Genomic DNA, 25,404 nt, shown 5'->3' with positions numbered 1-25,404 from the left:
GCGGGATATTGGTGCGCTAGGACTCCGGGATACCCGGATGTGAGAAACGACGCTGACTTTTGAAATTCCAAAGGTTTATTAAAACATAACAAAATACAAGGACTGAATAAGGAACGACACGGCGCCGAGAGCACGTGACCGTCTGCCACGTGCTCACTCACAAAATGGCTGCTCCACCTTTTATTGGAGGGGTGCACAGGTAACCCTGGCCCCGCCCAGCGCCTGTCAATCAACTCTTCTTGGCCTCCCATTGGTGGAGACTGCTTTAGTGCACCTTGATTGGAGCTCAGCTGTTGCCGCGCCTGCGCGGAACGAGCCCGCCCTCAGGCCATCCACTGTCAACAATCCAAGCGTGAGGGGAGAGGAGACTGTGTGGAGAACAAATCACAATAACGTAACTGTAATAAATGGAATTGACTCGTGCTAGCTAAATTGTAATTGTTATTAAAGTTATTATTAGACGCAATCAAAAGAATCAGTGTTACAAGGCAGATGCACCCCTTTACAGATGTTACATGTTAAAATTGAGGTACAGGATGTAGTTTGGAAGTGATGTCCCAAGATGAAAATGGCCTTGAGATGGACAAAATTAGAATGACTTTATAACACGGACACCAGGGACATAGGACACCGGGCTTCAGGACATGCAGAACACCAGGATACAGGGGCCCACCCTGCAGTAAAACCTGCCCCTGGCCACTGCCCCTGCCCCAGCACCCCTCTGCCAACACGCTGCTCTTGAGATTTATTATCCACTGTGGCCACTTACAGCCCTCACATCCCGGCCACCAGCTCGTTCTTCTGCCAGGGTCCCCCTCGGTGGGCGCCGGGCAGCACTCAGCACCCGCTGCAGCTGCCAGAGCAGGTCAGGCAGCAGCGAGTCCAGCACGGCCAGGCCAGCCCAGGTGCACCGCAGCCCCCTGAGAAAGAGGTGGTGGTGAGCCCCGGTGCCCCGGGGAGACCCCCGGCCCAGCCCACGGCTCCCTGGGGCTCACCTGCTGTCCAGGACAAGCCAGCCCTCCTGCTGAAGTGCCTGAGCCTCCCCTGGCTCCCCAAACACGGCTTGCAGGCTGAGCTGAGGGGAGAAGTGCCCCCAGCGCTGTGTGCCCAGTGTGAGAGAAGGATGTTAGTGATGGGGCATCAACATCCCAGTACCCAAAGGGGCTACGAGAGAACTGAAGTGGGGCTTTGTAGATGGGTATGGAGTGACAGGAAAAGAGAGGAATGGATGGAAACAGCAGATTTGGATTAGATATTGGGAAGAAATTCTCCTGTGAGGGTGGTGAGGCCCTGACATAGGTTGCCCAGAGAAGCTGTGGGTCCCATCCCTGGAAATGTTCAAAGCCAGGTTGGACAGGGCTTGGAGCAACCTGGTCCAGTGGAAGGTGCTCCTGCCCATGGCAGGAGGTGGAATGAGATGGGCTTTAAGGCCACCCAATCCAAACCATTCTAGGATTAGCATCAGGTCAGTGTGGAGTGTCACCACAGGTGGCTCCTCACCTCCTGTGTGATGCCTTCATCCGTGCGCAGTCCCAGGGTGAGCAGTTCCTCCAGCCTGTGGGGACATGGGGAGCTGTGGGGCAGCACAGACAGGGAGGGGGCATGGGGAGGGACCCCAGTACTCACTGCTCCAATGGGCTCAGCACCACTCGACTCCTGGTGCCATGTCCCCGGCTCTGCACCTCCTGCATCCAGGTGACAGGCTCCAGGGTCTGGACGCGAGCTTCCCGGCTACAGCCACCTTCACCCCGCAGCACAAAGCGCCCATGTGCCCCTGCAGCAGCCAGGGACGGGGACAGTGGAGCTCATGGTGCACATGGCCACACACTCCCCCACACTGGCCTTCTATCACCCCCTTACCTGGCCCCACACCGATGTACTGGTCACCCCGCCAGTATGAGAGGTTGTGGGTGCTGAGGGCGCCCTGTAGGGAGAACCCTGGGGTGAGGGAAGGGGCTGAGCCTGCTGGGGGACCAGCATGACCTGGGGGGACACAGCATGGGGGGCATCTCACCTTCCGTGCAAAATTTGAGACCTCATAGTGGCGGAAGCCGGTGCCCACCAGCGCAGTGCGGGCAGCCTGGTACATGTCAGCCAGCAGATCCTGGGAGGATGCGGGCAGGGCTCCCCTCTGGACCTGAGCTGCCAGCACCGTGCCCCACTCCAGCGTCAGCTGGTACAGGGAGATGTGGTCGTCACAAAGCCTCAAGGCTGCCTCCAGCCTCTGGGCCCAGGCATCCCGGCTCTGTCCCGGCAGCCCAAACAGGAGGTCGATGGAGGTTCGGCCAGGGAAGAGCTCCCGCGCTGCTTCCACAGCCTTCTGTGCCTCTGCCGCTGTGTGCTCCCGGCCCAGCATCCTCAGCTCGGCATCATCCAGCGACTGCAGAGGGACGTGGTGACAATGGGGCCATGGGGGGCTGCGGGCACTGCGGTGGGGAGAGCCCCTCTCACCTGCACGCCCATGGAGAGGCGGTTGACCCCAGCTGCCCTGAAGCCGGCAAGGCGCAATGTGCTGGTGGAGCTGGGGTTGGCCTCCAGCGTGACCTCAGCACCAGAGGGAAGGTGGGCAGCCCCCGCCACAGCCTCCAACACTGCTGCAACAGTGCTGGGGCTGGCCAGGCTGGGGGTGCCCCCGCCGAAGAAGACGGAGGTGACGCTGTAGGGCAGAGGGTGGGAAGCTGCAGGTGGGCACGGAAGGGCCCAGTACTCCCCATGAGCCCACCCTGCGCACCCACCTGTGCACCTGGCCGAGGCACAGCAGGGTCCGTGCCTCCCGCACCAGACAAGCGCGCACAGCCGCCTCGTCCACCGCCGGCACCACGTAGGTGTTGAAGTTGCAGTAGGAGCAGCGCTTGCGGCAGTAGGGCCACTGCGGGCACAGCGCGTGTGGGGACGGCCATGCCCTCACCCCTGGCCACTCCACTTTGAGGGGAACCAGCCCCAGCCCAGTGCAGGGACCCCGGTGCCCCCCACCTGCCCCACAAGGCACACAGGTGTGACCCTTCAGCTCAGGCTAGCCCCATGGCACGTACAAGGCTGGGCTCTCCCCAGCGTGTGCAAACCCCGGCGTCCCACATACACCCGCGAGTGTGCGAGTCCCAGGGAGCCACGTTCAGCTTCCACCTGTGCCAGCCCCGTGCCCCTCGAGGTGTCCAAGCCCCGGGACCCACGCGTGTCCCCACGTGTGCAAGCCCGTGACTCTTGGTGCAGCCCCGCACAACCCCGGGCTCCCCCCGTGTCCCCGCTCACATGCACGTAGAGCGCGGCTGTGGCGGGGGCGGCCGTTTCTGGGAGCGGCTCCGGGGCCGGTTCCAAGGCAGGAGCCGGTGCCGGTGCTCGTCCCGGGCCGCCCCCGCCGGGCAGCACCGCAGCGAGAGCCGCCAGCTTCCGCGGGCACTTTTGCAGCGCCGCCATGGGCCGAGAGCCGCGGCACCGCCCGCAGCGGGCGGGCACCGAGCGGGGCCGGCCCCGGCGAGCGCGGGGCTGGGCGGGGAGCAGCGCCCGCGGGAGGGAGCGGGGGCAGCTCCCGACGGGGCTGGCCGGGGAATGCTCGCTGTCAACGACGGGGATGCTCAATGTCCTCTCCCGGTGCCGGAATGCCAGGGCCGGTGTCCTCCCCCGGTGTCCTCCCCAGACGCACGGTCCGAACGAGGTTTCGGACCTGCCCCCGCATCCTTCCCCGGCTGCTTGGCGGGACCGGGAAGGGTTTCCCAGTGTTTCGGCGGAGGAAGGTGGCATTTCCCCACTCGGGGCTGTGCAAACCCGCAGCTGGTGAAGTAGTCTCTATTAATAGTCACGAGAAGCTCTGAAATGCCCATGACAAAGGCTGTGAGTGCAGATTCCTGTTGCCAGGCCAGAAACGCAGAGTTCGGCATAACTCATCACTGATGTAACCTTCCCACTCCGGGGAGCTTCCGAGCAGGCAGCGAGGATTGTAAGAGTGGGACTCAGGCACGGGCAGGGCAGAAGCCATGGAGCGAGCCTGGAGCACTGCACGCACCGAGACCGCACTGCCAGCCACAGGGGCCAGCTTTTCCTCTTCCGTGAGTATTTACAGCCGCCGATTCATCATCCCAGGGGTTGGGAAGGGGCAGGAGGCACCACGGGAGGTGTCCTGGCTGGCGAGGGCTGGATATGCTCTGGGAAAGGCATGGGATGGTAGGGAAAGCTTCCCTGGGACCAGAGTGTGCCAGGGCTCAGACCCATGGGTGGTGCTGCCCCACTCCCAGGACAGGAGCAGGAGGGGGGTGGCAGGGACTGTTCCTGTTCCCCCTGTGCTGGCTGTGACCAGGACTCACTGGTTTTCTCAGCTGTGTGTCTGTCCTCACCAGCCAAGCCTGGTGTCATTCATTTCTTATCCACTGCCCCCCATCTACAGTGGGGCACCTGTGGCAGAGCAGGGGTTGTGCCAAGGGTGGAGGTACCGATCAGGGAGGGGAGGAGAAGCTCCACTCACTGCAGGCCTGTCCTGCACCTGGGTTAGTGCTGTGGGAAGCAAAAGAAGGTAAACAGTCCTTCCCTAGACATCAGACACAGAGGGCCTCTGTGTCCCCAAGGTCCCTGGCTACATTTGCTGTCATGCAGGTAACAGTTCTTCCCTCGGGAAGGAAGGGAGGGAACCAGGGGAGGGAGGAGACCTGAGTGAAATGTGGAAGGATCAGTCCTGAAACCAGCCCCTCGAGTAGTGTGGGAACAGGATAGGAACTTGTTGGAAAGACACTGCAGAAGGAGTCTGACACAAACTATCCACATTTTTTTCCTTCAGAGTGCAGATGTGGACAGGGGACTTGCCCCCACCATCTGCTTCCATGGATAGAGCCTGGAGTCCAGCTGCAAGATGAAGGATTGAGACCTCACTGATGCTTCTCCTCTCTCCCTGTCACACCATTGCCCTCCACCCACTGGAGAAAGCCACAGCATGGAGAGGGCCCAGCCTTTGCTCTGAAAGGAAGCAGGAGGGAGACAGTGGGAGGTCAGCAAGAGTTGGCAGCAGCATGATCTGCTTTCCAGCTGTGCTGAGATGCTTCTGCTGGCAAACAGGAGCTCTGCTGTCCCTCTTCTCACAGGAGTGTGTCATGGTTGGGATGTACCAAATAACTCCTGAAAAATGCTGGTATGCTGTGCTTCACTCTGCCAATGGGACAGGAATTTTGGTATTTATGCAACAACCTTACTGTCTGTCTTGTCCAAAACAACAAAATAAACAAAGCCATGTCTGTCTTGCAGAATGTTTTTTTTTGGGAAACACCTGGGGGAGGTATGGGAACAGAGTGAGCTTTTCCAGCCAGTTTTAGGGAGCCCCAATGCAAAGTCTCATTCTCTGAACTCCCTACCCCTCATTTCAAGTTCAGTAACTCTTAAATGACCCAGCAGTCTCACAACATCCAAGGAAAAAAGGCATCACCTACCGTGGGAAGCCAGGCCAGGGCATTTGGACTTAAGAGTGTCAGTAAAATACCCACCAGCATCTGTTCAGCTCCTGTGAAATGGCTGCAGCCAAACTGCTCAGAGACACAGAAAATATTTAAACCTTCATAAGGTCTTTCAGCAACTGGAGAGAATTCCAGAAATAAGCATCCCTTCCTCACATCACCTCACACCAGTATTTCTGTTGGCAAAGAAACAAGCCCAAATGGGAAAAAAGGCGCTTTGTTTTATTGACTAAAAGTGCCATCAGCCTGATGTCAGGGAGGAAAGTCTCCACTGCTTAGCCCAAGGCAAAGGGGAAAAGCAGACTCAGAGCTGAATGAAATGGGGCTGATTTATCCTGGATTTTGCTCTGCCTTCCGAATCTCAGAGCTGCAGGTGCTTCTCCATCTGCTCTCTCAACATGTATTTCTGAATCTGGAATAGAGGGCAGAGAGGAGGGAGAGAGAGACTCCGAGAGGAGCTGGGACAGAATTCCAGGGTTCCTGCCCTGCCCCAGCCCCCTCTTACCTTGCCTGAGACAGTGAGTGGGTACTGCCTCACAAACACAACATAATGCGGGATCTTGAAATGCGAGATCTGGAAGGAGAAAAACTAGGGCTACACAACCTGAAAGGAACAGCCTGGCACTATTAGGGCTGGGTCCCCCAGCGCTGTAAATCCATGGGCTTTTGTCCACCAGTCCCCAGCAGCCACTAGGTGTAGTGGTCTGGAAGGAAACTGAGGACTGAGAACCCACCTTCCCTTTGCAGAAAGCTTTAATCTCTTCCTCGGTGCAGTCCTGCCCAGCCCGCAGTCGGATGCAGGCACAGATCTCTTCTCCCATCCTCGAATCCTTCACACCAACCACCTGGTTGGGACAGATGGACAGTGTGACCCTTGGGGATGTCCCTGGCCTCCCACAGGATCTGTGTGCTGGCCCATGGCATGTTCCCTGACCCCATACCACAGGGTGCTGGAGCATTGTGGATGCAACATGGACCTGTCATCCCTCTGCTTCCAAAAAATGGGGCAAGAGGTTTCACAAACATCAAGGAGACTTGGTAGACTGACACCAGTGTTTTGGGATCTCCAGATGGAACGGCAGGGAAGGGATAAGGTTGAATTAAAGGATTATTTAAAACCCTTATAATCACAGATCTTAGTGGGCCACTGCCTGTGACACCAGGAAATGGGTTTCCAAAGCCTGAGCTCTGTCCAAAGCTTGCTCCCACTATTCCACAAGAATCCTACTGTCATTCCCTGCCTTGAACCAGTATCTCAAACTGGTAGAGACACGTTGATCCTTTTGAGTCCAGAGCAATGACATAAAGCCTTAGAAACCACATAAAAAGGACTGGTGTGCAACCCATCTGCACTGGGACTGTTCCAAGGAGAGATTCCTGCCTGGCACAGGAGGCCAGAGTTATTTATCTCTGACTAAATAACCAGTTTATTTATGGGGGAAACTTGTCTGGCACAAAACCTGGAAGAGAACAATCCCAGCAGACGGGGAGCAGCTGCTTAGTCCTGGAAATCTTTGCGGTCTTGCGAAGGAGTGAAAGTTTCACTCCTCATCTCCTGGGACTTGTTGAAAGAGTCTTCCTGGATGTCAGAGTTGAGCAATTATCAGTAAAAACTGTCCTTCCAGGCTGCTTTCTGAGTAAGAATTTCAGAGGGAGCTGTGAAAGTGGACAGGCAGTTTGCAGATGTGCAGCTGGAACACATGGGGATTGCCACAATCCATATGCCTCATGCTAGAAGCTCTGCCTGCCCCTTCCATCCCATGCTTCTCCCTCCTCCTTGCTAACCAGTATTAAATGGAATTTGATGCTGAAAACAGGGAAAGACAACCAGGTTCCAAACAGCAGTCCCAGAAACTTTATGTACAGGATTCCCAAAGATAGCTGCTCACCCACCCTACCTCCTCCCACTCACCTGGACCTCCTCAACCTTGGGATGGGTGTGGAGGAACTGCTCAAGTTCTGCTGGATAGATGTTCTCTCCTCCCCGAATAATCATGTCCTTGCAACGTCCTACAATTTTGCAGTAGCCATGCTCATCCAGGCTCCCAATGTCCCTGCAATGACAACAGCCTTCTAGTCCTGTCCCAGCTGGGTGGAAGGATGGCTGGTGTTCCCACCCATGCAGGGTGGCATCAGAGGATAAAGGCTGAGATGCCACCTGAACACATGGAAGAGATCAAAGAGCTGCTGTTACAGAAGCTGGCAGTATCCACACAAGCACCAGGGTTTAGGGGGGAGGCAATGCCTGCCCCTGCCCTGTACCTCCACAATCCCACCAGGCACAAGTGGCCAGTGACAATCCCCCTCTCAAGGGCTCTGTGCTAAAAGCACTTCTGAAGTGTCACAGACAGATCAGAGAGATAAACTGGGACAGTTTTCTCTGCTTTGGAAATCCCAGCCAAGCACTCCTGTAAATACCCACGCATCCCCATCCAGTGTCACTCTGTGGGACCATCTGGGAGAAGTGGGGCTGTTCTCAGGCTCACCCTGTCTTGTACCACCTCTCAGCAGTGATCACTTCACTTGTCTTGGCAGGGTCATTCCAGTAGCCCAGCATGACACAGTAGCCACGGATCTGAAGCTCCCCAGGAGTGTTCAGAGGCACAGATTTCCCTGTTTCTGGATCCTCAATTTTTGCCTGTAAGGGAAAAAGGGATTAGTTAGACACCAGCACCAGACAAGAAGGATGGAGTGAGGTCTGCTGCCGGCAGAGCACCTGGAGCACGTGGGAAAAGTCATGGTCACCTCTGTGTGGGGAAAGATGTATCCCACTGTCTCCGTTTTTCGGTCGATGCTGTCATTGGGGAACCCCATGAAGGTGACAGGGCTGTTTTCTGTGGTCCCATAGGCAACCTGCAAACACAGGAGAGGAAATGTGTCTCGAGGGGAATGGGGACTGCACTGCTTCAGGTACAGGAAAGACAAAGCTGATCATGACTGCAGGGGGCAGTGGGGTGTGAAGAGGATGCTCCCCCAGGTCGCTCAGGTCACAGGAAGCCCAGATCTGCTGGCTGTGGATGGGGCCCTCCAGACACTTCTTGCCAGAGAGTCCTGGAGAAACAGGAGCTAAAGCATCACTGCTCCTGCCTGCCATGGCCTTCTTCACATCCCTCACAGTGCTCCTGACCCCATCACAACACTACTTGTGGTGTCATGTACTTTTGACACACTAACTGCTATTCTTGGAGGACTCCAGGGTTTGCCATCCTCTGCTTTTCCTTGCTTCTCCAAGCCCTGTCTTGTTGACTCCACAACATCTCCACCACTGACTTTGCCTCGGCGCCCTTGCAGCCAAGGTGCTGAGTTCACCTTGCATCTCTAACAACTCAGGGAACACAGGACATCACTTTGGAAAAACCCTGGAGTCAGCAGCAGACTTCTGTGGGAGACCGTGTGTCCTGCAGCATGGCTGCTTGCTGCAGATCCTTTTGTGCAGACATCAGCCCCTGTAACCTTTGTAATGGCATCACGAGGCTGCTCAACACTTGGCACAGCTGCCCTTACAGACCCAAAGCCTCACAGCAGGACAAAAGCTTCTTGCCGCTAAACCTCCCTCCCAGCTAATCCTGATAGCAGGCTCTGAGCCACCTCAGCTGAAGGTCACTTCTCCTCAGAGGAAAATTCCAGTGCTCTATGCCCAGTGCAGTGGGCTGAGGTGGCAGGAGCTGCACAGGAGGTGCCCTGAGCAGCTCTGAGCTGCACCAACAGCACCATCACTGGGATTGCTGCTTCACCTCCAGCTCTTGGGAGCTCTGTTTCAGCAGTGGGAGCTGCTGGAGCACTGCTCTGGTGTCTCTGACCCACTCAAAGTAATGTCACCTGTAGCTCCTTTGCTGGGAGAGCATGGCTGTGAAACAGCTGATGTGAGAAGTATTTCCTCATTTCTCCTCCAGTTCTCCAGACTGACACATGAGCAACTCTGACCCACCAAACTGCCCTGGCACCCAGATCTGGTCAGTTCCTTCAAAGTGTCCAAGTGTGCCTACATGGTCATGGGTTGGGCATGGTGCTCACCCAGGTACTGTGCCCCAAATCAGTGTGGGGCTTTGCAAAGGACTGTGATGAAGCATGTGAAGAAGGATAAAAATATCCTGAATGAGCTGAACACAGCCCTGCTTTAGTGTACAACAGTGTGTAATAACACTGGAGCATTTGGCACTTTCCACTGCTTGGAGCTGCTGGAGGATCTCATGTTGGGCACAGTCTGTCACAACGGCTGATGCTCTTGTTGACTGCACCAGGGTCAGTGTGAATCAAAGCTGGAGCCTGCTTCCATCCAGGAATCTGGAGGAGAACTTCTCCAGGATGCTGCAGGGTCCATCTGGTACAAACTGCTCTGCCTGGAGCCTGGCAGCCCCCAAGGAGAACTGGGAATAGGCTTCTGCTCCCAGACACAAGGACAACTTCCCAGCCAGGTGCAAACCCACAGCATCTCATGCTCAGACTGGATTTCTCTCCCACCCACTAATACAAGTCCTGTGGCTGGAGCAGTGACTGACTAGTTCCAAATCCAAGACTTTAAATACCTATTAAAAATCCCAGTGCCTTTGTTTTCTTTGTTTTACTTTGATGGATGAATTGCAGTGTTGGTCCCAGGATCCCAGCCAAGCCCTGAGTCACTCCTTGCTCCCTCTTCAGGTCACTCCAGCAGTTTAATTGGATGCAGGAGCAGGCACTGGCAGGATGATGCTGTGAGTGCCGTGTCTCAGCAGGCTCCTCCAGATGCCTGGCACTGTGCCCTGTACCCCAAACACCAGCTATTGGTGGGTTTTTTTGTTTTGTTTATTGTCTTGGCCTGTGGCTTGTCCCCATAAACACCCTCACTCTCAGGAATTGGCTTCCCAACTGGTCCAGCTGGCAACACAGGTCTGAAACTCCAGCCGCTCATCTGCTTCCCAATCATTGCCTTCCTCTGCCTGTACCAGCACATCATTCTGTAGCTGGATACCAGGATGTTGGTCCAGATCTTTCCAAGATGTTATCTCCCTCTTAGAATGGCATTTTCCAGCTGTATTCCTGGGATGGAAGCAGGGAATGGAGCAAACCCTTGTGCCAGCACTACTGTCCTTCCCAACCCTTATCTGACATGTGAACCATCCAACATCTCCATTGCCAGCAGCAGACAACACTTCCACAAAATCCCACAGACCAATTTAAATTTGGGGGTATCCATGAAGATTCCTAGCCTTCATGACCCAAAGGGACACTTAGCATCATTCAGCCTTGTCATCTGGTGTAATTCAGTCCAGAAAACCTCACCCAATAATTTCAGCATCAGCTCCATAATTTCCACTGGAGCTGTATCTGGTGTCAAAGCAGAGCTTTCCAGAGGCAAAGATTCCAGCTTGGACCCTTGGCTTCAAGAGGAGCTAGAATATAAAATATAATTGACTGCAAAGCCTTTTCTTACTGTAGGACCACAAGTGACCCCCCAACACCCAGATCAGTCCTGCCCTCAGTGATGACAAGGAAAGCAAGCTCCAAAACAAACTGCTGCCTAACTTGCTCCTACCAACAACACATTCATTCTTTGTGAATCCCAAGCCTCTGTATAAACCAGGAATAAAAAGAACACCTTAGCAGAACTGTGTTTTTTAAAGCATATTTCCCAAACATTTCCTGCTAGTGCTGTTTAAATACTGGTCACTGTGGAACAGGCAAAACAGTCTGAAGAGGGAAGTGTCAAAAATTAAAAATAAAGTAAAAACAATCAGACTCCAGTCTCTTTAGTAAACATTTGGGAGGCAGGCTGATCTGGTGGGGACAGTGGGGACTCTGAAGACCCTGGGTTTTTCCCATCTGTGCTGCTTATTTACTGCATAACTTGGAACAAGCCACATCAGCCCTCTGCTTCTTGGTTTTCCCCTGCATTCAACAGCAATAAAAACACCCAGTGCCTTCCACGTTCAACTGCTGCTGAAAGGCTGTAATGAAAAGGCTGGAGTTTGTACCACCAGTGCTGTAAGTGGGTTATACTGGGTGGGATTGAAGCAGAAGGTCAGGGCTGCAGGAGGGCATGAGTTCCTTGGAGGACACCCTGCCCTGGGCCTGAGCAGTGCTCAGGGAGCATCTTCATAGTCATCGTCAGCACCCTCTGGCTGTGCCACACTGGAGGATGATGATGATGGCAGGGCTTGAGCTGCCTAATTAAAGCCTACAGAACTGAGCTTTGCTGGAGACAATACTGGCCTCAGAAAAAAAGCAGCAAATTGACCGTGAAATAATAGGGATTTTCAGACATCAAAGAGGGCATAATGAACAACAGAAAGCAGACTGGCAACTCAAGAGATGTGCTCAGAACATCTAAGAGGCCCTTTGAACCCCTCTCAGTGTAACATGCTGGATGGATCTAATTATCCCTGAATCCATGCTGAATGCATCTATCTTGGATATCTCCACCATAGTCAACCCCAACCCTTCCCATCACAGCCAGCTCCAAATCACTCTTAACTGAGCAACAACCTTCCCTCCCTCAGCTGCTCACTGCCAACATCACCCTAAACTTTTCTGTCCCCTGAGGACATGCATCTCCTTGCTTTGGATATATCCCACTATCCCAAAATGTATTGGAATATTCCTGAACCTTCAGGTCAGCTTTGCTGCTGCAAAAAACAACTTCTGATCATATCCAGCCTATGTGACACCGAGATCTCATTTCCTTCCCCAGCAACAGTACCATCTTTGTGTCAAAAACATCAGGACACAAACAGGTCTTGCAGGACAAATCTCCAAGGGTGGCCACCCTGTTGACATCTCTCCCCACCAAGAGAGCTGCCAAATAGTCCCAGTTTGGATGGGGCTTAATACAGATCCCAAAAATATTAGGTGCCCAAAGCACCCTCTTTGTGCTGTGGCACGCAATGTCTTTGCCTCAGGAGGTGACCAAAAGGACAACCCAGTGTGCCCAAGCACTGGGAGTTAATCTCCTGTTATTGCTCAGTGAGAACAAGCTGCTCCTCGTGGTCTGGAGTTAAATCTGCCTCTCTTCTCTTCCAGGCCAAGCAGAATCCTTGAGGCTTGGAAGTGTTTCCCCTCTCCTGCCAGCAGGGCAGAAGCATCAAAGACATGGGCAGTTACTGGTTCATCCACAGCGTGATAAAAGGTCTTTCCTGGGCAATTAACTCCATCCTCCCTAGTGCTGACGCCAATGCATTTGGGAAAAGTGAAATTAAAAGGAAAAAAGTGAGAGGAAATGTACAAAGTGTTGTGTGAAGGTAGAAAACCACTGGTTTGGGGATATCAGGATGCTCAAAGCTATTGAAGAAGGAAACAGCAAAAATCTAGGGGCAAAGGTAACATCCCTATGGATTGGAGAGCTCAGCTCCCACCAAACACATGGTTGGAAGTCCAGAATCCTGATGCTTCCATGAGGCATTTTAAATGTTCTCACAGACAATTTCCACAGCTACAGGAACTCATCAGGTCCTCCCAAAAACAAGGTGGGGTGGGATGGAGAGGCCAAGGACAAGCAGAGATGTGGTCACCACATGGAGCCCATTTTCTGTTTTGAGAACAGGGGGGATTAATGTCTGGGGAGCATTTGGGAAAGTCAGAAGTCTTGCATGGATCAGTGGTGCTCCACAAGGAAAGAAGGCTCTGCAAACCAGGACAAGAGCCCTGGCCAGAGCAGTGGGATGCTAGGGAACATCTGGTGCCTTGCAGGGCTAGGAGAGGCTGTGAGGGCTGGGTGAGCTTCACAGGAGAGGCCAAGAACCTCATCCAGCAGCTGCTGGAATTGGCAGAAGGGAAGGGTGGGTGGACATCAATGGGGAGCCAAACTGGCAATAGATCAATGGGTGGAGGCCATGCTACAGTGGAAGAAAACCATCAGAAGGCAGGAGGTGAGCCCACCATCACCTCCTGCAGCCCAACAAACAGCCCCTAGACTGCACTGATGGTGACCCTTCAAGAATTTAAAATAAAAAGGGCAATTCAGGTCTAAACTCAGAGCTCTGGATGCTACTGCTGGGATATGGGCTGCCTGGAAGAGAGGGCAACCCAGGAAAACCTCTGGGACTCCCCTTTGCTCACCCACCACTGCTCCTTGAGTGCACTGCCTGGAGTGTACTCTTCCCTTGGGACAAATCCATGGGACACTGCAGAACTTGCAACTTTTCCCACCCTGCTCCCAACCCAGCACCTAGTGCCAGGGGCTCAGCTCCACAAGAGCTGGGGCACTCCAGGACAGCCCCAGAAGCTCCCTGAGCCCTCACCTTCAGCCAAAATGAGGAGAGCTGCACCCCAAGGTCAGCTACAGTGGTGCCACTCCAAGAAGGTGATTGTTAAGTCTGTACTGTCACAGATCTGGAGCCCCTAAAAGATACAGAATCAGGTTTAAAAGAGTAATGGACTATTTTAACTATGGAGCTGTCTTGATATGCCAGAACTGTTCATACTTATAAAAATAAATATTAAACATGGAAAAGACCATCTCCAATATTGTACCAAACCAGTTCAGACCTAAATCAAAAACACACTAAATCTGTATTTGTACTGCTTCAAAAATTGCATTGATTTACTTAGCTGACAACGCCTCCGAGAAGGAGAGAAGTCCAGCATCTGCAAACCACCAGGAATGTTTGCAGAGCTGTTAATCAATTAAGGAAGAGAAGGTGGTGGGCTAATCCTTCCTCTTCTGCAATGTCCTTGCAGTGCTGGTCCCAGGATGGGATGTGTGAGGTAGGAGTTGGCCAGGACCCAGCTCCCTGTGACTGCAGCACAGGGACACACACACACTGCTCCATTGTCACCTGCAGGCTGCAATCCACCCACGAGTAGGATCCAGGCAGGCTTTTGAGGATGGCTGGACATTTGCTGGCCAGTTGAGGGCTGCAAACCCTGGTGTGGGAAGGGCAGAGCTGTCTAGCGAGCAGCTCAAAACAGCAGGAGCCCGGGGAGAAGTGCCAGCTGTGGCAGATGCCAAACAGCTCCCATCACAGGAATGTGCTTGCCAAGGCATGGAAATCAAAAAAAATACTAAAGGAAAGAATTCTTTTTATTCACCATTTGTGTCTAGAGAAATGGAGCTGAGGAGCAGACACCTTTTCCCTCTTGCCACTCCACTGTAGCACCAATAATAACCCGGCATCCACCTAAACTCTACTCCAGGTTCAGGACTGGGGGAGTCCTGGAGCAGGGACAGCTTCCCACCCCACACCAGCAGTGTGGCAGCTACATCCCAGCGTTTTCACAAGGAAGCAACAGGTCTCACTGGTGCCCACAGCCACAGCACACACATTCCTGCAGGGAGAGAGTGTCCCTGTACCCCAGATCTGCAGTCTCAGCCAGAAAAGCAATAAAGGATGGAAGAAATGGGAATTTTATCCTGAGAGGAAGAAAGAGAATGTGGCTTGAGGTTCGAGCAATTTAACCTTTGAAAAGGGTCTTGTTCCAGAAATACACATGGGTAGAATGTATTTATGGATGGGGCTTGCAAGACCCTCACCAATTTTTTGCTCCACCCTAATCCACAGTGGCTGGAATCTCTGCAGAAGCAATAAGCTCTTAGATGATTTTTTCTTTTGCAAGGGGATGGGAAATTCAAGTACCAGACTCTCATGGAAGGAGCACAGATTCAGTGCCCAGCAAAAACAGGCAGGGTTTTAAATATCACCCACCAGTTGTCCTGCACAGAGTAACATAACTGCAGGAATTGTTCATCAAATGATTACAGTAAAAACTGAAGTGATTGAACCTGCTCAGAGAGAAAAGTAAAATCGATTAGTAAATAGAAGATGATGCTTTAAAGGTGATTTTTTTTCTTTTCCAGTAATTCACCCAGCTCCCTGGCTGAGCTTTATGAGCAGTGCACACTCAGGGGCACACTCAGAATCATGGAACAGCACACTGAAGAAGCAAAGAAGGAAAACACAGAAGGTTTTATCTCCTGTTTCTCTGTCTCAAAGGTCATGACCAAGGCACTCAAAGAGCTTTTCTAGAGAGAAAAGCATGTGCATGACCATTGTGGTGCCTACTGAACCAGGCATAAGCCAAAATACCATTGTTTTGGTCAAAGAGCTTTAAATCCTGCAGTAACCAGGAGGTCCCTCCAGCAGGAGCCTGGAGCTCTCAAGGTCACAGCATCTCTCCAGAGCAAGAAGCTCTTGGTGCTGAGGTGAGCTGCTCCATGTCAGGGCATCACACCCCAGGGCTGACAAACACGGAAATCCTGACATGGCCTTGTTTGCACCAGGGTCCTACATGACATCACTGTTCAGCCACAGGCTCACCAGAACCCCAGAAGCCTATTTTCTGCCTTAAATTAGTCCTGCAGTGCAAACACTGCTCAGACTGACAGCTGCTGACCAGAGCAGGGCTGCCAGGCCGTTTGCATAACACGGTCCGGAGCACACTCGGCGGCGCCAGCTGATTCCTCACTGCAACAATGGAAAAATCCAGAAATCTTCATGAATAAGCCAGTCTGTGTCCTAAGTCAGCCCTTGGATTTCCTCCCTTTCTTGAGCCTGTCTTGCCTCTGCACAGGCTCCGCTGGGGCTCTGCAGCCAGCCTCAGAAGCAGAAATCTCAACAAGCTCACAGTTATGTGCTGGGCTCTCAGCTGCTTGCTGCAGCCAGGAACTGGCTGGAAATCAGTTCAAAATGTTCCAGTTCCAAACCCCACCCCACAACCCCTGGATCTCTCTCTTCACACTCACAGAAGCAGGCACTGGGCTTTTAACAGCTTCGCTTTAGCCTCCTTTATTGGGAGAGCAGGGGACCTCCCTTGTGGTATTAATTCACCTTTGCCACCACTACCCTAAGACAGGAGCCAAGGCAGATGCCACTCCCAGCTCCAGCAGTGATTGTTTTGCTTTGCTATCTCTCCATCCCTTCAGCAATGCCAATGCTTTTCCTTTTCCACAGCTCTGCCTTGAGAGCCATCGGCATTGCCACCTACCTCTACAGCACTGCCTGGCATTTCATATCCACCAGCCTATGTCCCACCACTTCCTTGCAGGTTCTGATGCTGCCCCACCCCTTGTTGGAAGGCCACCAGGTGTCCTGACCATGACCATGTTATCCTCAGCTGTTCATAGGAAAAGACACAGCAGAAATTCAGACTGTATTTGCACTTCCTTTCTTGGCCAGCTCTTCAATGCAGCCTAGATCTGGAAGTGCTCAACCAAAATCTTGCATTGCAAGAGCCACTGCAGTGCTGCTGGCCTTTGGCACAACCCCATAGCTCTCCAGTCCCTGGTTAGGCAAACTCCTCTTAAATCAGCGAAAAAAGGCACTCCATCTCCCACCAGGAACCTTCCTCTGTGAGAACAGGACCAGGTGCTTCTCCTCAAACCAGCTGGGGCTAAACAAAACCCTGCAGCCTGCTGGAAGCTCCAGCAAGAGGTGGCTGTGGAGCTTAGCAGTGCTCCCTGATATGCTGTTCAACCAAAACAGGCTGTTTTCCCCCCTGCAGATGAATCTGGGCCCTGCTCAGCTCAGCAGGGACTAGGGAGGTTCTCCACAGAGCAGGTCTGCATTGGTTCTTCCTGAGTATTTGCCTCCCATTTTCCTCCAGAGATGAAAACGACCTTTGCACATTGCTCAGCAGCAGGGCCAGGCAGCACCATGGACACTCCTGCCTGGTGCCAAGGGGTTAAGCTCACAGTAAGTTCCCAAAGCCAGTTGTTTCCAACTGGCTGCTGCCTGTGGTTTGTGGGAAGGGATTTTGCTTTTTAATAACATTATAAATAGGGCTGTGTTCAGTATGCTGCAAACTCAGTTTCTCTCTCTCTCTCTCTTTCTCCCCCACCCATCACTCTCTTTCTCCCGCTTCTCTTCCCACACTTAATTCCAGATCTGACCATGACTGGGTCAGGCTTCCTCCTCGGTGTCCTCAGCCTGCTGGTGTGTCTTGTCTCCACCACGCAGGCATGTCCCCCCAGCTGCCACTGCCACGGCGGAGACCTGCAGCACGTCATCTGCGACAACGTGGGGCTGAAGAAGATCCCCAAAGTGCCTGAGCAGACACGGCTTCTCAACCTGCAGAAGAACAACTTCCCCATCCTGCCGACCAACGGCTTCCGTGACATGAAGAAGCTGGTGTCCCTGCACCTCCAGAGCTCACGGATCAAGGAGATCTCCAGCGGAGCCTTCCGGGGGCTCAAGAGCCTGGTCTACCTCTATCTCACCGACAACCAGATCAGTGTCATAAAGCCAGGAGCCTTCGATGATCTCTCTGATCTCACCTACCTGTACCTGGACAAAAACAAGATCCCAGACCTATCCAAAGGGCTTCTCTCCCCTCTTGTCAACCTCTTCATCCTGCACTTGGGCAGCAATAAAATCCGTGAGCTGAAACCAGGGGTCTTCAGTGGGGCTAAAGATCTGCGCTGGCTCTTCCTCTCTGACAACTCCCTCACCAGCCTCCAGCCTGGGGCCATGGAGGATGTAGAAAACCTCGCTGTCCTCCACCTGGACAAGAACCAGCTGAGCAGCTACCCTGTGAATGCAATGAGTAAGCTGAGAGTGCTGGAGGAACTGAAATTTTCTCATAACCCAATTGAGGTCATCCCTGACAACGCCTTCCAATCCTTCGGGCGATACCTGCAGACGCTCCACCTGGACAACATGAAACTGAAGAAGGTGAGTCCTTTTCCTCTCCAGTTGTTCCAGACCAGAAACACGGGGCTAGGTTTTCTTCCCCTTTACAAAGCCCTTGGTTTGCTGTCCCTCCCTTGCAGAGGAGAGGGGAGATACAGCTCTGCAGGCTCTGCAGGCAGCAAGGCACTGACAGCATCCTGACGTGGCTAAAGTGAGGGATGACAGAGCACACCCCTCCCCTCTGTTATTTATACAAAACCAAATTATCTGGAGCTGATTAAGCCCTCTGGATGGATGCAAGGCAGTGCATTCCCTCCCAAGCTGGATGTGACACTGAGAAAGGTATCTGGGATGCTCCAGGACAGTTAACAACCTTCCACACTCCCAGAAACAAGGTGAGGGATGAGAGCTGAGCATGTCCCTTGCAGTGGAGGGCACTTCCACCTTGCAGAGCTGAACTGCTCTGCCTCCTTTGCTCAGCCCAAGTACCTGCTGTAGGCTGGGAGGGTGAGACTCCTTGGATGGGCTGTGAATAGTCCTGGTTTCTTACCCCTGCCTTGCAGACAGGTAGGGGCACAGACCTTCACCTCCCTGCTGCCTCCCAACCCAACACGTTACAAAGAAAGGTTTGTTTATTGATGCTCTCTCAAAAGGAACTCTCCCAACATCTTACAAAGGAGCCCTGTTCTCACTGGAGGGGAGGAGGGACATTCAGGTATCCTGAAGGGCAAAACAAACCCCTCCTTTTTCTGTGAGAAAGCAGGATCCATGGGCAGGAGCATCACACTCAGGGAATCACTTGTGTTAGGACCTTTGAAAAGCCAGGCAGTGCTGCAGAACCCAGCACAGCATCCTGATGCAGCCTGATGTCCTGGGTGAATCCCCCATGGCTGGAAAGCTGCAGGCAGAACAGGACAGCTCTCCCTGGGATGATGCTTTGCCAGGAAGCCCAAAGAGCATCCAGGTGAAGCAGGCTGGGACTGTATGGCAAAGCAACACCCAACACATTCAGGAAGATGTGATGAAAAAGAGAATTTCTTCACATCTCAATCTCACAGGGATGAGCAGATCACATGAAACCTACAAGAAATGCATCAAACCAGAGCTTTCAAAGGGATATAGCATCCCAAAAAGCTCAAAACTGGAATTACAGCTTGTCCAGGTACAGAACAACACCAACTAAACCTGTTCAGTAATACTTCAGTATTTAAGCCCTTGTCCACTATGAGCATTAACCTCTCCAGTATGGGACTGAGCAAACTTAACACTTGAAAAGGATCAATTTACTTTACTAGGCAAGACCTTAGATGTGCTGTGACTGCACTTCTGTAGACTCAGTTCTAAGGCACTTTCAGTCAAATATTGCATAATGTTGTACCAGCTACAGATATCAGAGTCCCAAGTTATATGTTGAAAAAATTAGACTCTGGGGTGTTCCAAGGAAACAAACATCCTTGGTTTGACCAAAAAACAATGGTTAACAATTCTAGCCAGCAAAAAGGAGTTTATTTTTTTACAGTTACCACCTGTGGACAGGAACTTAAAAGGCTCTTGTGCAGCCAGTGCCTCCTTTCCTCTCCAGCAGCCCAACAGGACATCAGTTTATGGGATCAGCAATAATAGGGGTGCCTTCTGCAGCTTTAGGGCTTGCAAATACAAAACTTCCAGCTCAATTTGATTTTCTCTTCAAATCCTCAAAGGCCTCATACCCAAACAGCCCACATGTGAACTTTGCACTGCTAAGAGACATCTAATCACAGAGGCACACGATCCAGGAAATCACCACCAAATGCTCTAAGTGCTGCCAGCATCCTGACTGCAGCTCTTTCTCCTTCACAAACACGCTGTCCTCAGGTCTTCCCTGCATGGCTGCAAGATTTTTGAGCTGATCAAGTATAAACCCATGCAATTCTACTCCAGCCTAAGTTACATTTGAGCAAAAGGAAGGGCAGCCCTCAGGCTCCAGCAGAGAGCTCCCATTCCACCTCAGCATCACAGACCCACAGCAGACTCCACAAGGCTGTGTTGCACAGGCCAGGACCCTCCTTGTACCTCAACATGAGACAGGCACCCCCGTTACACTGCACATCCAGTGAAAAATAACTTAATAGCAGTTCTCCTCCATCTACATAAGGGATAAAAATCACCCTTTTCCTCCCAAATACATGCTCTGGCAGGCGGGTCGGCAGCTGTTAGCAACAGATGTGAACTCTTCTGATGGGGCTGGGACAGGAATGGGCAGCTGAGACAGTAACACCACTGTTCAACCCTCCCTCCCCTCTGCATGGCATGCCAGCATCCCTCCGAGCAGCTCCACTATCAGCACGGTCCAACCTCCCGAGGTCAGCTCAGTGTTGGAGGAAGGCCAGCAATGCTGCCTGTCCAACAGCTACAGTGATCTGGGAGCCTCCTAGCTAAGCTCTAATCCCATCCAGCAATGCTTAATTTGGAAGATGACAAAAGTTCATGACTTAAAATAGTGCTTTTCCTCTGTCAAGCTTTCCAGCTTAGAGAGCATGAACACACCCTGATGGTCCATGAGAAGTGCAAGGTTCTTTTCAGAAACAGGAACATGGGTCCTGGGACTGGGAGGCTTTGGGAATATCCTCTCCAATATCCTCTCCAAACTTTGGAGAAAATTTTCCCCTGCTTTGAGAGGGGGCAGAAATGGTTTGTCATAGCCAAGAAGAGCTTTGTGCTTTTTCAGGGAGCCCCTCTCCAATCCATCACTGCAGTGAAGTTCCTGTTGAGGGGTTTACTTTCAACAACTTTCCAACTTGAGTAATCATGGGCTGAAAAATGCCAGGGATGAGGCCTCAGGGAAGAGAGGAGAGGTCTGCAACCTCCCTTGCTTTTTGGCAGCTTTCTTAAGGGAGGCTCTACCTTAAAGCCTCCCTGTCAACCAAGGAAACACAAATTTTACAGCATCCCTTGCAAAAAAATCCACTGGAAATGAGAAAAAATGGAAAAGACTGAGGTGCTGGAAACCTGCCTGTATTTCTACATTGCTCAGATGCCAAGTGTAACTTTCCACTCAGAGCCCCCAGGCACTGCCAAAGTCTACAGCCCCTTCAGAGGCCACAAACATTCCTCCTTCAGTCGCTCCAGGACAGGCAAGGCAACAGGCCTTGGGAGGATTTCCAGCCTTAGAAAGGAATATACCAGAAAATACCTTCATTTAGAACAGAGAAGTATGGCTCAAAAATAAAAAGAGCTGCCAGACTTCAATTTATTTAGGGATGTGGCTGCAAAGACAATCCCACATGGATTTGGGACATAGCTCTCCTTGCAGGAGACTCCATCACCCATGAGCCCACCAGCCTGCTGCCTCTCAAGTGTACAGAGCTTCCAGCAAGCCAGCTCCCTGTTCACAGTTTCTTCTCTTGCTCTCTCCACACTTCATAGAATGATAAAATAGCCTGGGTGGGAAGATGCATTAATGATCATCCCTTTCCAAAACCCCCTGACATAGGCAAGGACACCAGGTTGCTCCAAGCCCTGTCCAACAAGGCTCTCTCCAAGCCTTGAATACTTTCCAGGGATGGCACTTTCACAGCTTCTCCAGACAACATGCCCCAGTGCCTTGTTCTTAGGACACTCAAAGTCTGAAACAGAGGCCTTTAGGTTTGGAGTCCCCATTCCGCAGCTCACGCTGCTCACAGAAACCTTTGTGCTTCAGTTTGCAGACAACGCGTTTGCTGGTGTGACTGTGCTGAAAACCGCCCACCTGGAGAACAACCGGCTCACCCAGCTGCCCCGAAACTTCCCTTTTGACAAAATGGAGACGCTGACAATCTCCCGAAACCCCTGGCACTGCAGCTGCCAGCTGGCACCTCTGCGCAAGTACGGCACCGTCACCCGCCACGCTCCCCGGGCTCCCCTGGGCCGCCCCAGCTGTGCCAGCACGCTGCTCCCCACACCCTGCCCTCTGATGTCCATGCTTTGTCGCTTTTTTAAGCTCCTCTCTTCCTCTCTCCCTGTGTCAGGTGGCTGAAAGGCAACCGCACCCGTGCTGAGGACAGCTGCTCCACGCCAGCCCAGTACCGGGGACAGCCCATCAGGGACACCCCGGCCCTCCGCTCCTGCAAGCTGCCCACCAAGAGGTCCAGGAAGGGGAGCCGCCATTAAACACGTAAGGTGGATCCCTTTTAGTCACACCAGAACCCCCAGCACCTTCTGTGGCATCGTTCTTAAACTGCTCCATCTCTGGCTCCATGAGCTCCCAGAGAACCTCCCTGTAGCACCAGGGATGGAGTCACCTCTGGGAAACAAACATCAGGCTAAAGGCAGGCCTGGGGCAGAAAGTAAGGGCAAAACATGTAAATAAATATGAAATAGAGAAGTAAGGATGCTGAAAATACACACAGGATAACTTTGAAACCTTCAGAGCTTCTACTGTAACATGGGAAAAATTTCATCTTTTTGCAGCTATCATTGTACATTAGGGAAAAACCCAAAAGCCCTACACTGTAACAGGGTCAATCGTGCTTCAGGCACTATGGTGACATGCACCCTGTCCTAACAGCAAAGCCCCACATCAAGTCAAAATGTAATTGCTATGCAGAAAGAATAAACACCATATATCAAAACAAGGCTGGATTTAGCCGACTCTTACCCTGAGCTGGGACCACACAAGCTTTACTTTTGTAACCAACTGGAGATGCTTAGCCCTTTGCCCTGTAAAGGTCCTCCAGGTCTGGTGTGAAATCCAGAGCAGGGCATTGCTGGGAAGTCTTGGCCCAGACTACCCAGCCCATAGGAAAGTAAATATCTTCCATTAAAAGCTGCTCTTGATCCAGCACTTCCCTTTCCACAGCTACAATTCCCTCCAAGACAGTCAGGTATTTAAAAACAATGGTTGTTGCCTTCAAATGAGTATCCCAGAGGACAGAGGTTCAAGACAGCAAATATCTTTTGGGTAAGGTGTCCTGGGCCAGGAGGTGATTCAGAGACCAGGCTGCCTTCCCCTCCACCGAGGAGCTTTTGCTGTCAGCTACCAAAACAAACACCAATTGTGAAAACCAATCACACAGACACCTTCCAAGGCTGGAAACTACCAGGGGGATTAAGTTCAGACTGCAGAGGAGCAAAAAAGCCACAACCATCATCACTCCACCCCAAGCATTTTACTTTTTCCCGTCCCAGAAATAGGCCTGGAGTTTGTATGGATTCCAGAGGACTTAAATGAGCCTGCAGTTTTGTAAGCTCTTAGGGAAGGGACCTTTGCTCATTTGTTAAGGAAAGTGCAATGATCCTGCACTGCATTTTATGAACAGAGGTGCTCATTGTGCCATATTATGGCCATTTGATCCCCACTTCACTAAGGATATGCACAACAAGATGAAGAAGGGAAATTTATGACCAAAATTTCAGGGATTATGCCAACTGCTCTGTGCCTTTCTGAAGTGTTTATTTCTCTTATAGAGCCAGAGGGTTTTATGGATTAGAGATGAAAATACCAGTCATTCCATACAGGGCAGAAAAAGTTCTGCTCTAAGCACGGAAAAACTTCAGTTTTTCAAACCACAGTACTTAAACATAGTTTATTATATGTCTGACCCTTCTTAATCTTCTTTCCCTGCCTGAACTCAATCCCAGTTCACTCCTCCAGGGTGAGAGTAAGAAAACCATGACAATAATACCTGTTTTTTTCTGTAGCACTTTCCATCCAGCTCCCTCAAACAGGTTTACAAGCACTAATGAAATAGGAAAGTATTTATTTCAGTCTTGCAGAAGATAAAGCTCAGTGCATTCAGGTGTCAGTGCCAAAATGCAGGTTCACAAACCCACTCCAGTGCAGTGAGTATGAATTTTATGACAGTACCTCTGATTTAATCATGCACCTCTCGAGAGCCAGGCAGCTGTCAGATACAGGGTTCTGTATTTCAGGGGTGAGGACTGACCAGGTCACTGGCTACATTTAAGATGAAAAGCTGCTTGGTTGTTTCTAAAGCTACACCTGCCCTGGATTTTCAGAGCCAGAGCATCAAAATAGTCCACTACTCTTGAAAATTTTGCTCTGAGTTTCCTTCCTTTGCCAAGAAAGTGCTCCCTGACCATCAGTACTTTGGGTAAGATCCTCAGGATCTTACACAGAGAGTTGGCAGAGTAGCTCAGAGACAGAACAAACCCATTTCCTCTGCTGTGGGAAGTTGTAACAGCTCCTTGACTCCAAACTCTTCACTTTCAAATATGGGCTTCACCCACTGATTTAAAAATAGACAAATGTTACAAGTTTACTGCTCTGCTGGAAAAATCCCCTTAAAGATGTGGCCTTCTCTCTTTTTTAGTGCTAGCAGGCTCCAGTATGGCCTGTCCTGGTGACAGGTCAATTCAACCATCAGAAAACTACTGACTTCCAAGTCCTTCCTTGAACTTCTCCTACCTATCAGGAAACACTTGTGATACACCTGAACATCTGCAGCCTCCTCCGAATCCTCGCTTCTCTGCTGATCACAAAGATGGAATCCACCTTCTCAATCTTTTCCAACATCTATGTACTTTAAAAGAGGCCTTTTTTAAAACTAAACTATGCATGACCATACTAAGACAAGCTAAGCTAGATCCTGCCGGTAAAACACAGTCATCTCTCCCAGAAGAAACACAACCCATGTCCCTGATCAAGCAGCTGCTTGCTGTCTCTCCCATTCCAGGGGAGCAGGAGCAAATGGGAAGGCAGGAGCACCCCTTCCCCAGCTGCTTGATAAAGAAAATTGGTCTCAACCCATGCAAAGAGACTCCCCAGCCTTCCCATGGAGGGGATCCCTGCAGGCCAGGGCTGAGGGCACAGGTGAAGCAGCAACCAAGAGCCGGTGGCCCTGAGGCAACAATCTCCCAAAATTGGCCAGAAATCCTTGAAGGGAAGCAGTACTGGGAACCTCCAGCACTGGAGCCATCTGAAGACTCGATTCCCTCCCACTCTGCAGGGTCACCAAGCTGTCCAAGACGAGAAGGTGTGCATGGTGCAGTCGGCTCAGGCACCCCTCCTCTCCTTCCCACTCATTCCCAGAGTATCCACCAGGACACCAGGATGACTGTGGTTTATTGTCACAGCTATAACAATGCCACAGTTGCAATTCAACTATGTTTATAATCCTAAAGAGTTATATAAATATATGTCTATTTATTCCTCTGTAACAGTGTAAATGACCTTTAAGAGGGTGAAAACTCCTCTGCCTCCTATATAGAAATCAAATTGTATATTTTCTTATGTACATCTTCTGTATAAAGCTCTTGCTGCAAAGATGAAATCAACAAGTCTGTGTGTCTGTCTGAGGGCTGGAGGGATCAGGAGTAACATGAGACCAGTGGCACAAATATAGACTTAATCCTCTTTATCCCATGGGCAGAGCAACTGTTTGAGAGGGTTTTATTATTTCTCTTGCTACAAATCAGGAACATGTGACACCTAATGAGTCCTGGGCTCTCACAAT

The 25,404-nt window shown here is 51.6% G+C and overlaps 3 protein-coding genes and 1 long non-coding RNA gene across 17 annotated transcripts in view; 2 read left to right on the top strand and 2 right to left on the bottom strand.

The window, feature by feature from the left end:
- Positions 1-57: 57 nt before the first annotated feature.
- RSAD1 (radical S-adenosyl methionine domain containing 1) lies at positions 58-3,867 on the bottom strand. Of its 2 annotated transcripts, none has more exons than XR_015277971.1 (10): positions 3,250-3,738; positions 2,736-2,869; positions 2,452-2,656; positions 2,015-2,380; positions 1,861-1,938; positions 1,627-1,774; positions 1,501-1,555; positions 996-1,099; positions 770-920; positions 58-368 (listed from the first exon to the last, which is right to left on the bottom strand). XR_015277971.1 is itself a non-coding variant. In XM_086857156.1 (10 exons), exons 1-10 carry the CDS (start codon positions 3,736-3,738, stop codon positions 339-341), a joined length of 1,746 nt encoding a protein of 581 aa, XP_086713282.1. In that variant the 5' UTR covers positions 3,739-3,867; the 3' UTR covers positions 58-338. The 2 variants fall into 2 exon arrangements, 1 of the variants encoding a protein (XP_086713282.1); XM_086857156.1 differs by having other exon boundaries at positions 1,861-1,924; positions 3,250-3,867.
- Positions 3,867-5,223, top strand: LOC111937352 (uncharacterized). The gene is made up of 2 exons (XR_002868570.2): positions 3,867-4,043; positions 4,766-5,223. It is a non-coding gene; the product is annotated as an uncharacterized LOC111937352 (long non-coding RNA).
- A 410-nt stretch (positions 5,224-5,633) lies between these two features.
- The window catches only part of ACSF2 (acyl-CoA synthetase family member 2), a 36,292-nt gene continuing 16,521 nt past the window's right edge, over positions 5,634-25,404 (bottom strand). For 10 of the 12 annotated variants that reach the window (XM_086857151.1, XM_086857143.1, XM_086857150.1 and 7 more), the window contains 6 exons: positions 8,178-8,285; positions 7,919-8,070; positions 7,345-7,486; positions 6,167-6,277; positions 5,938-6,006; positions 5,634-5,844 (listed from right to left, as the gene is read on the bottom strand). In XM_086857151.1, the coding sequence (XP_086713277.1) occupies positions 5,794-5,844; positions 5,938-6,006; positions 6,167-6,277; positions 7,345-7,486; positions 7,919-8,070; positions 8,178-8,285 (633 nt within the window). In that variant the 3' untranslated portion in view covers positions 5,634-5,793. Of the gene's footprint in view, positions 5,845-5,937; positions 6,278-7,344; positions 7,487-7,918; positions 8,071-8,177; positions 8,286-25,404 lie in introns of all 12 variants that reach the window. The other 2 variants (XM_086857146.1, XM_086857142.1) reach the window with 1 other exon arrangement.
- On the top strand, positions 16,427-25,221 carry CHAD (chondroadherin). Of its 2 annotated transcripts, XM_086857159.1 has the most exons (5): positions 16,427-17,035; positions 17,226-18,013; positions 21,651-21,814; positions 21,958-22,103; positions 24,262-25,221. In XM_086857159.1, the coding sequence occupies exons 2-4, from the start codon at positions 17,234-17,236 to the stop codon at positions 22,097-22,099; spliced, it is 1,086 nt and encodes a 361-aa protein (XP_086713285.1). In that variant the 5' UTR covers positions 16,427-17,035; positions 17,226-17,233; the 3' UTR covers positions 22,100-22,103; positions 24,262-25,221. The 2 variants fall into 2 exon arrangements, with proteins under 2 accessions (XP_086713285.1, XP_086713286.1); XM_086857160.1 differs by lacking the exon at positions 16,427-17,035 and having other exon boundaries at positions 17,139-18,013; positions 21,958-22,108.

The sequence above is a fragment of the Cyanistes caeruleus genome, chromosome 19 (assembly GCF_971803275.1).
Source record: "Cyanistes caeruleus chromosome 19, bCyaCae1.hap1.1, whole genome shotgun sequence".
Taxonomy (NCBI): domain Eukaryota; kingdom Metazoa; phylum Chordata; class Aves; order Passeriformes; family Paridae; genus Cyanistes; species Cyanistes caeruleus.
Note: the sequence above shows the minus strand (reverse complement) of the source record. Positions and strands in the feature narration are given on the sequence as shown.